The 11,245-nt window shown below is 42.1% G+C and overlaps 1 protein-coding gene across 1 annotated transcript in view; it reads right to left on the bottom strand.

Annotated features, from left to right (window-relative positions):
• Window positions 1-4,055: 4,055 nt before the first annotated feature.
• The window catches only part of Cd48 (CD48 molecule), a 20,072-nt gene continuing 12,882 nt past the window's right edge, over window positions 4,056-11,245 (bottom strand). The window contains exons 3-4 of the mRNA XM_031389658.1: window positions 9,553-9,828; window positions 4,056-4,515 (exon numbers count right to left, since the gene is read on the bottom strand). Of these exons, the coding sequence (XP_031245518.1) occupies window positions 4,424-4,515; window positions 9,553-9,828 (368 nt within the window). The 3' untranslated portion in view covers window positions 4,056-4,423. The remainder of the gene's footprint in view (window positions 4,516-9,552; window positions 9,829-11,245) is intronic.

The raw sequence follows: 11,245 nt of genomic DNA, 5'->3' as shown, positions 1-11,245 counted from the left end.
TATATATATATATATATATATATATCCACTCAAACCCAGTTGGGCCCAGCTTGCATACATTCTCACAATCACATACTTACACACACACATCCATACTTACATATGCATATGCAGCAAAAGACCAAGCACTAGTGCAGAAAGAACTCACTCATTCTGGATGAAAAATGGAGCTCCAATCTTTATTACATAGAGAAAGTAAAGGCTTCTACCCTTTAAATGCTAAATGAATTAAGCTCATGTTTGTAAGAAAAAAGCTTTGTTTCTTTTAATAAGATTAAGCCTGCCTTGTCCTTACCATGGGACCTGTTCTGCCCCATGGTAAGGAGAAGCCTGCCTGCTCCTTTTGCTCTCTGCAGCATCTTCTTTTATTCTCTTTCCCTCTGCATTCTGCACATTGCTCTCTTAGTATTTTATGTTACCTATAGTTTCTAAGTTATTCCACTCTACATTCTCCTTCTAATCTAAAAAGTGTTCTGTCTAAAGACTTCTCAGCTCAGATCAGTTCTTCTCACCTCTGTTCCCCTCACCTCAGTCCCCCAGTTCTGACTCTTCTCTTTGTCCTTAGCCCTTAAGCATCTTTCAGAATACATGATCACGTGTTAAAAAGTTCATCAAAAGTTCACATAGAAAATCAAATCATAAACTGAAATAGAAGTTTACAACAGCAAAAATGTTTACATGCATATCCATTAGGAGTAATTATCTAGCTAAACATCCATCACCTGTCTCAGCCCCAACAGGTTCACCAAAAGTTTAAGACCATAACTACATGTTAAGGAAAGTTTTGTTTAGATAAACCCAGTCAATATTTTATCTACTGTCCTAGCACCTATTAGTCCCCTTTTTATGACCTTTGGTTAATTGTTTTACAACCTCTTGAATGTGCTCTGAGTAGGAGAAAGTCTGGTTACCATCTAAGAGCAATTAACTGGTGACACTTGGGAGACTGGCAGAGTTCTCATTGCAGTTTCGACTATCAGAAAAGGACCTAATAGCAGTCTCATTATAAAAGATCTTAATAATCACAGATATAATTTTAGGAATTCTGATAGGATCATCATATAGTCTTGTCATCTATTTATCTATGTAGCATCACTATAAGACAGTACAACTTCATGGATCTGCAGAGATCTGCTCCAAATTACTTAGTAATTATTATATATGTATTATAATAATAACAGAAAAAGCATACTAATAGGAATCTTTCCTAAAATTAGTCCCTTGCAGATTTGCTTAATAAAGGCTCACCTGCCACGCCCACTCGTCACTCCGGTGGATTCCGAGTCTCAGGCCTGAAAGCTTGTTCATGGTGTGCAGCTTCAAAGGGAGCTAGCTAGCCTCCTGGAGTTCATTTCTTGGCATCTTGGCATTCTAACTCAGATGTGTTCCAGATTGGTCTCTGCTAAAGTCTGTGGAGAAATCTGCATGCTTTCTTTATTCAGGCATAAAGGTACCCTAAGAAATATTTTGTTATAACTAAAACTGAGATTTAATATTGTTTCCTGGCTTCCACAGTGTTTCACTGATCCTAATTGATTTCCTAGCTGTTATTAGCTTGGAATTTTTACAAGGGAAGCTGCCTTAGCAGACAGGAAGTTCCCAGAATTAGCAATAAAGGTCAGGCATTATTGCCCATTGATTCCCACAGGAAGCTGCCTTATCAGACAGGGTGTCTCCAGAGTTAGAGATAGGAGTCAAACACTCCTGCTATCTATAAACATAGTTAGAACAGTGGCAGACAATGCAGAATTGCTTTAAAAACTAGAGAGTAGTTGGAAAGTTTCCTGAACTAATGTTTGCGTTAGAAGCCAAACCATTCCCAGGAGCTGTTAGAGTGGGACCTCCTGGTGCTTACCTGCTTCAGACCAAGAGAATTTGCTTAGGGCTGCCAAGATAGCCCAGCAGGGAAGAGCACTATTGCTCTTCCGAGGGAATCATTTATACCTGGCTGTTTGATCTTACTGACTTTGATGTGACCACTACCTGCCTAAATGATCCCTGACGTTCTCCCTGTTTCTGTATACTATATAAGCCTGATTTTCACTTTGTGCAAATACACTCAGACTCCACACTCCCTTGTGTCGTTTCTGTTTGTCACTCGCTGAATTCTTTGCCCACCAGGCCAGAACTCTTATCACCCCGCGGAACAACGGGTCCCCGCAGCAACGCACTCACCTGTCACAGATTATATAATAAACTGAAGCAGGCATTTCAGGATGATCACCTGCTAGTTATTAGCTTGTCCTATTATGGCTCCTGACAGTCAAGCAGTTCTAACAGCTAAGAATTCTTAAAGGGTCAGTTGACTAGTAACTGGGGATCCTTTAAAGGGCCAGGCACACACAAGGTAAGTTACACTAAAAAAGGGGATACAAATTGGAACTAAAAATGGAGAATTTCCAGGATAGGAAACTCAGATGGCTAAGACACACTTAAAGAAATGTTCAACCTCCTTAGCCATCAGGCAAATACAATCAAAAGTACTTTGAGATTTCATTATACTCGTCAAAATGGCTAAGGTCAGTAATGGCTAATACAAGTAAGCTCACACTGGTGAGAGTATGGGATAAGGGGGATACTCCTCCATTGCTGCTATGAGTGCAAATTTGTACAGCCACTCTGGAAATCAATATGGTGATTCCTCATGAAGATGAAATCGATCCACCTCAAGATCCAGCTATACCAATCTTGGGCATATTCACTACTTCCTACCACAAGGACACCTGCTCAACTATGTTTGTTGCTGCTCTGTTCGTAATAGCCAGAGTTCCAGAGGATTGGTGCAGGAAGGTAGTCTATAGGCTACCAAAAGAGAAACACAAAAAGCAACTCAGCCTCAAAATCTTTGATCAACAATCTGTCCCACCTGCAAAATATGCTAGGGGAATGGTGACACAAAGCTTGTGGGGGTGACAAAGCCATGTCTGATTTGACTTAAGACCCACTCCATGCGATGGAACCCCTACCCAACACTCGCTTGGTGACCAAGGAACAAGATCCTAAATAGCCTGGATCTGGAAGTATTGAATCAAATACTTCTGATCTCAACAAAATAAACTCCTAATGTTATTCTGCTACATTTATGGATCGATACCTTATTCAGCCATCAGAGAAGCTTCCTCTTGTAGCAGTTACAAAGACCCACAGCCACAGATTACACACACACACACACACACACAGAAGGTGAGGGGAGAGAGCTTGGAACATACAGATCTTAAGTGGGATGTCTCCATCAAATCCCTCCCTTTGGGGCTCATGGCACCCTGTGAAAGTGGGGTGGAAAGAGTATAAGAGCCAAAGGGGATGTACAATATAGGAGAACAAGTCTCTCTTAATCAACTGAGCAAAAAGTCATATAAATTTACAGAAACTGAAGCAGCAAGCACAGGGTTTACGTAGGTCTGTACCAGGTCCTCTGCATATATGTTATAGTTTTAATTTACCATATTAATGGGACCCCTGAATGTGTGAATGAGTGGGTCTCCAACTCTTGTATCTTGTCTTGGGGCTCTCTTTCTTCTGTTGGTTTGCCTTGTCCAACTTTGGTATGATGGGTTTTGTTTCACCTTACTATATTTTATTTTTGTCATGTTTTGTTGTTACCTCTTAAAAGCCTGTTTATTTTTTCTAATGAAAGACAGAGAAAAAGATGATCTGGATGGGAGGGGAAGTGGTGACAAACTGGGAGGAGTAGAGGAAGGGGAAACCGTAATTAAGACATATTGTATGTGTCTTACTTAGGGTTTTACTGCTGTGAACAGATACCATAACCAAAGCAAGTCTTACAAAGGTCAGTATTTAACTAGGGCTGGCTTACAAGTTCAGAGGCTCAGTCCATTATCATCAAGGTGGGAGCATGGGAACACCTAGGCAGGCATGGTACAGGAGGAGTTGAAAGTTCTACATCTTCATCTGAAGCCTGCTAGCAGAATACTGTCTTCCAGACAGCTAGGATGAAGGTCTTAAACCCACAACCACAGTGACTCATGTACTCCAACAAGGCCACACACCCCCCAATAGTGCCACTCCCTGGGCCAAGCATATATAAACCATCATAGTGTGTGAGAAGAATTTATTTTAAAAAAGAGATATAAAAACAACATTACCATAATATAGTCATATATTTTGGTAAAAAGAATGCATTTATCTTTAATGTATGTTGGGAAATAACTAGAGTATATAAAATTAGATGTTATCCACAGTTTGTAAAAGGTTAATTTAAAATCTTTGTAAAGGGCTGGGCACACAGATCAGTGGTAGAGCACGGTACAAGGTCCTGTGCTTGTTCCATAGAGCATGCATGTAAGCCCTCACAGATGTTCATTAACACATTCTCCTTTGTCCCATAGAGCCAGAGGTGCTTCGCTGGTTAGGAATACTGCTGGGTATGAAGGCAAGACTCCGTGCTTTGAAGTTTCCTTCTTCAGTGAGAGGAGATTAGCAGGATGCAGTGAATGATGAGTGTTGTGATGGCCACGAGCCAAGTTGCAATCCAATGTACTCCACAAGATCTGGCTGAAAGAAGAAAATCCCAAACACTTAGACTTTGATCACTGTGTTGAGAAGGAGAAGGACCCAGCATGGGGATGCACTCTTAAAACATGAGAAAAGGGTTCCTCCCTGAACCTAATCCCAGTTGCCTAGGGAAATCCTCCTTGCAAAAGCTCAACCTCTTCAGATGCTAAGAGTTTGGAAATTCTTTAAATGTCATTTTCTTGGCTGACTCCAGTGATGGATACTTATCTCAACTTATTCATAGGACCAGGAAAGAACCAATCCCATACGCTGGAGAACAACAAGATAAGACCATGTCAGGTGTAGATAGATGGATGACCTTAATAATGTCTGACTTTAGGGACAGAGGGACCACTTCTCCTTGTTTCTCTACCACACTAACCATTTGTACTGGGAGGAAATGGGGGAGACCTGACTGGAAAGAAAGGAAAACGGATAACAGTAAAGGGAGGAAAAGGAGAGGAGAGATCCAAGGTCATAGGAAGTGATAAACATGAGCAGGAAAATTGGTATGCTTTCTAGGAAATTTTAAGTGGCAAGAGAATGTCAAGATTGGTTTAGCTTTCCTTGGAGGGATGCTTTTATTTTCTCTACTGCCACTCCCACTTTTAAGGGGACAGTATTACCGTTTTTCCTGGTCTTGGAATATTGTATTGACAGGAAATTGGCCAGCCTAGTTGTGATCTCAGAATCCAATGTCTATCACGTTGGATGTATAGTGAGAGAGCAAGTTAGGGAAGGATAAAAGTTGTGACCAGTCAGCTGAGAAAGGAACAAGAAAAGAAAGGTCCACAGCCCATGTGCAGAAACAGAGACAAAGAGTCTTCCCCAGAAGAGTAAGCCCTGAACAACACAAAGAGCAATGTTCCCAGGACCCAGGTTGTCTGGAGATAAGATATCGTGGACATTGCCATGGTCAGAATCTGGGCCTCAGTGGCTCGAAGAACCTGGCTCAGCCACTCATCTTTAATAAGCCAATTAAAGAGATCAAGTAATAGTGAGAGCTTTGGGGGGGCTTGCTAAAGAAAACTACATTGGGAAGAGGAAAGTGATGTCCAGGAACATCCCCACCCTAATCCACATTCGGGTCCTAATATATAGTTTAGATTTACACAGAAGGCAAGAGGTACACATAATTAAGCAGCCTTAATCAAACTGTAGTCCCACATGCCATGGTATGGTTTTAATCTCTCCTGCAAGTTGTTCTGGCAAGTTGTGATAACTGACATCTCTTCCCTGGAGACAAGCCGGGCCAGCCTTTATAGCCTTTTCTCTGCCAATATCAGACTCCTGGAGAAATTCTAATTTCTTGGGGTCTGTCTTCGTGTCCTATCACTGTGAAGAGACATCATGTTCATGGCAACTCTTATAAAGGAAAGCATTTGTTTGGGGGCTTGCTTACAGTTTCAGAGGTTTAGTCCATTGCCCGCATAGCAGGAACCATGGCAGCAGAATGGTGCTGCAGAAGGAGTGTATATATAGACTGGCAGGCAGCAGGAAGAGAAAGAGACTGGTTCTGGCTTGAGCATTTGAAATCCCAGCACCCTACCCCCATCCCCACCCCCACCTCCAGTGACACACTTCCTCCAACAAGGCTGTCCCTCCTAATCCCTCTCAAGATCCCTAACAACCAAGTGTTCAAATACATGAGTCTCTGGGGGGCCATCCCTATTCAAACCACCACAGAAGTGTCCACTGTTTTAATGGTCTGATATCCAAAATGAAGGTCACAGTATCTCAAGCATTACATTTCCCTATGCTTTGTTTCTATACCTTAGACTTTTTTGTTGTCCTTGTGGTTTCGAATAACATATTCTGATCATGGTTTTTCTCTTTTATCTTCTCCCAGATCTTCCTCACCTCTACCAGCCCCCACCCCCTGTCAACCCCACATCTTCATTCTCAATCTCTTTAGAAAATAAGCAAACAGACAAACCAGAACAAAACAAACAAAAAAAAAAACCAATAAGACAAAGAAAAATAAAGAGAAACACATACACATTACAGATATATAAAATCAGAAACCTTAATATATTAACAAAAGACCAGAAATGTTCTTTTTAAATGCCCAAAGAAGTCATTCTCTCTCTCTCTCTCTCTCTCTCTCTCTCTCTCTCTCTCTCTCTCTCTCTCTCTCTCTCTCTCTCTCTCTCTCTCTCTCTCTCTCTCTCTCTCTCACACACACACACACACACACACACACACACACACACACACACAAACTTGCAGAATACCACTGAGTTCATTTTGTGTTGGCTACCGACCGCCAGGCATGGGACTGCCCTTTAGTATGGTTTGTATACACAGTAAGGCTTCACTGGAAAAAAGTAAATTTTCCATTGCAAGTGGTTGACACTTGGAAATAGCTTCTGGGTTAGGGATGGAGGGTCGTGTCCACTTGCCCCTGTCAGTGCTAGGACCCTATCAGGCTTGGACCTGTGCTGGCCCTATATATGCTGCCATGGTGTGGTGGTTTGGCCCAAGAAATGGCACTACTAGGAGATGTGGCCTTGTTGGAGTAGGTGTGTCATTATGGGTGTGGACTTTAAGACCCTTGTCCTGGCTGTCTGTGAGCCAGTCTTCTCCCGTTTGCCTTCAGAACAAGATGTAGAACTCTTAGCTCCTTCTGCACCATGCTTGCCTGGATGCTGCCATGCTCCCTCCTTGATGTAAATGGACTGAATCCTTGCACCTGTAAGCCAGCCTTAGTTAAATATTGTCCTTTATAAGAGTTGCCTTGGTCATGGTGTCTCTTCACAGCAGTAAAACTCAAACTAAGACATATGGTCTCTAAAGTTCATAGGTACATCAATCCTGTTGTGTCTGGAAGGCATTGTTTCCTTGGTGTCGTCCATCCCCACTGGCTCTTACAATCTTTCTGCCTCCTCTTCTGTTTAGCTCCCTGAGACCTCAGTCCTGAGGTAAAATATGCTTCCATCTGAAACAAATATCTCAAATATATAAATAAGAGTCGCAGTGAGTGTCTGGTAATTGTACATAAGAATAATTTCTCCATAAGCCTTTGACTTTAGTTACTTTTGGAAGGACTAGTAGAAGTTACTCCCATTTTAGTTGTTGACTTTGAGACAGGGTCTCACTAAGAAGACAACACTGGCTCCAAAGTATTTTATCCTCCTGCCTCAGTCTCCCCAGTACTGGGATTAGATGAATCAACATATTACACTTTCAACAGCTAATATTGAAATTAGCTGTTCCCAAGTGGAGAGTACATTTGTCTCAATAGAATATCTTTATGCCTGCCAGGAGAGTTATCCGAAGGTAACATGGGTCACAGAAAAACACTGCTAGTATAGGTATGAGCTATCCTGGACAAATGTGTACATCGGGGCTAAAGGATAGCACTTTTAAATAGGGAGGATGGGGTATCTAGAGTTCTAGAGGTTATAAGCAAATTCTTTAAGGGATTCCCAAAGGCCAGTTGTTTCCAGAGTCAGAGGAACCAAAACTAGACACTAGTAATTTACCATTACTATTTACCATTTGTGATTAATTTGCCAGGATCCGCGTTATATGGATTACATGTATCATTCGTTTATTCCTTATAGCATCATAAGAACAATTATTTTGTCTTACATTTAAGAAAGCATAGCTTGTAGAAACTAAGCATGGTAGTTAGCCACTGATATGACAGTTAATCTCGGGCTATGATAGTTAAACTCAGTTGCCAGTTTGGTGGGCCATGGAATCACCTAGGAGACACACGTCTGAGAGCATCTGTTAAGGATGTTTCCAGAGCTTTTTCAATGAGGAGGGAAGGACTATCCTAAATGTGGGCAACACCATTCCATAAGCTGAGGCCTCCAACTTAATGAAAGGCAAAAAGAAGGAAGCCCTCTGAACACCAACATTCATCTCTCTGCTTCCTGACTGTGGATATGGTGTAAAAAGCCATCTGCAACTTCCATTGCCATGCCTTGCCTGTCGGGATGAACTGTATTTTACCCATCCTAGCTTACGCTGTTTTAGTATGGTGTAGCTGGTTTTAGTTATTTTATGGGTTCTTCTTTTCACCACCCTTTATCCACCTTCTGCAAAATTTACCCCCTAACATTAGATAGAAGAGAGAGAAGGATAGAGGAGGGGAGAGGGAGAGGGAGAAAGGGACCCCTGAATCTAATAATCTAATTTTTTTCCCTTTGTTTCTTCTTTGATCACAACTACTAACAAACTGAAAACAACCTTCCTAAACTACCACCAACCACCAACCTCGACTCTCCAGGACCTAGCATTTATATCAAAAGGCCCTTCTAAAAAGTTCCCAGAATTCTAAACATTACACAGTTGCAGAAACTATCCATAGCTGGCAAAACCACGCCTCTGCTAGGGCATGAGGCAAATCGTAGTCCGCTGCTGTGGGCAGTCCAAAGCAGCCCCATGTCCACACACCTGGGATTAAAACACAGATTATAGTGACAGGCACATTCTTACCACTATACCATGGTACAATAAAAATAACTACTACAATGACTATATGAAGAGTGGTCCCAGATGTGACTGACTCTAAAATCTAGGACTTCAGTGGGACCTGTGTAGGTCTGAATTAAAGGGGAGTAACACTATGTGAATAGATGCTGCCAGGCAACACAGAGAAATCTGAAACATGAAGCCTAAAGTTTCCCTTCCTACCTTTACCAAGGAGCATAATACCAACACAGTCTCTACTTGTGGATGAGACTCTCTCCCCTATTCACCGGCCTCTCTCTCATCCACTTCCCCTTACTTTCTTGCCTGGACTCCTCTCCCATTTTTCTACTTTCCCTATGGTCCTGATATCTCAGACTGTCCTATAATTATTCGGTTGGGGGGGGGGGAGCTCAACTCTTAGGAAAGATAAGGTGAGCTGGTTGGTAGGTGGCTGTAGAGTCAGACAGAAGCCAAGCCTCTCAAATGTCAATGACACCTTTGAGACTCTCCACTCCGTTCTCTGTCAGAAGGAGGAGTGGGAAACCTCACACCTTTCTTCCTTCAAAAGTAACCAGTCATCCTGTAGCCCACCTCAGCTCCCTGGGTTCTTACCCAGTGTACAAGGTGGAATGAAGTACACTGTGTCGTTCCTGCCGCTTGCAGGATTGCTGACTTGGCAAGTGTAAAATGTAGACTTGTTCTGTGGTGTGATGACGAGTTCGAGCACATTTCCTGGATCCATTGGGGGAAGAGGTCCCGAGTTCTCATACCAAGTATAGTCAACACGCTGGCCCTCCTGGTCCTCTACCTCACATGATAGCTTCAGGTGACAGGAGCCAGCCAAATCTTCAGTCTTCTTGATTTCTATGGAAGGCTTGGGCACAGGATCTGATAAAAAAAAGTTTATTATGAGACAGTGTGGGTGTATACATTTGTGCAGTATTTATAACACAAAAGTTTAGGCTAACAAACTACTGAGGGAGGGGCCATACTTGCCATTTAAGATGGCTATGGACAGGAGACTCCTACAGATGGAGCCAGGGAGCAGTTTTGTCTTCAAGAGGCTGCTTTTTGTGGTGATACTAAGGAAGATCCAGGAGGGGGAGCTAGAGGCCATTATATGTCACTAGGAACAAAGTGAGCCAAGTGGTGCTGGGGAGACCAGCTTCTAACTGTGTTCCCTGACTTTCAGAGATACTCAGGGCCTGTCTTCCAATAACCCACTTGAAGCACCAGTGAGCTACTCTGTCCCTCAAGAATTCTGGAGTTCAGATTCAGAGAGACTCCTGAAGCCTCAACCTATACACAGAGAAACCCGAAGCTCTTCACATTGTCATTACAGAATGCTTAAATCTATAAACCTGCCATCTCTGTCTCCATTGTGAATCAGAAGCTCATAAGTAAATGTGGATTTGTTTAGTTTGCCCAGATGATGTGATGCCTTTTTCTATGACTTTCTAAGTACTTAATAAATTTACTGTTTGCTTCATTCTGGTTCACCATGAATTCTTTTCTATGGGGTAGTCAAAGGATCCAGCTTTACTTGAACAGAAATCTCCAAGGAGGAAAGTGAACTCTTAAGGTCACTGGTGGCTGTTTGGTTATCCTCTAGCCCAAACACATACTGTGGCCATCTTACAAATTGTAGAAAGCCATGAGACAAAGGCTAGAACACATAAATTTAACCACAAAACAGGCTAACTGGTCTTATCCTGAGGAAAATTGACCTTGAACCCTGAGTTGTTTCTGAAACCATTTTTATTTAATTCTGGACCAAGGAGAATGTAGTACTAAATCAACCCATTTTGAAAGAGAAAAAAAAAAAAAAGATGTAAGGTTCCCACTTACTCATGGCCTCATAGATTTCTTTGTTCTTATCTCTATCTGTGTAACAGGGAGACATACTACAATATAGCCACCAGTGGCCTATGGACTCTCTTGTCCTTTTGGGGACATCCATTTGGGTCAAGCTGGATCCTCGATGATCCCACAGAAAAGAATTCTGTGGTGAACCAGAATGAAGCAAAGTTAGTGGGTTTATTAACTATTTAGACAGACCACATAGAAACAGACATTATGCAACTTAAGCAAACTGTAAATAAGTGACTTTATTTATGAGTTTCTGATTGGATGCAAAACCCAAGCGTTGAGAATCACATATTGTTAATGGCAGGATCCATAAGTTCCTGAGGCCCAGCACTCTGAACTGGCCCATGTTCCTTGGCCTTTCACTTCTCAGCCCTTCTCAGCTCTGCTACACTCCCTTGAATTTTTCTATGGAGCTTTGTAGAACATCTCCTTTTTT

The sequence above is a fragment of the Mastomys coucha genome, unplaced genomic scaffold (assembly GCF_008632895.1).
Source record: "Mastomys coucha isolate ucsf_1 unplaced genomic scaffold, UCSF_Mcou_1 pScaffold1, whole genome shotgun sequence".
Classification (NCBI taxonomy): Eukaryota; Metazoa; Chordata; class Mammalia; order Rodentia; family Muridae; genus Mastomys; species Mastomys coucha.
This window is presented reverse-complemented; position numbering and strand designations above follow the sequence as displayed.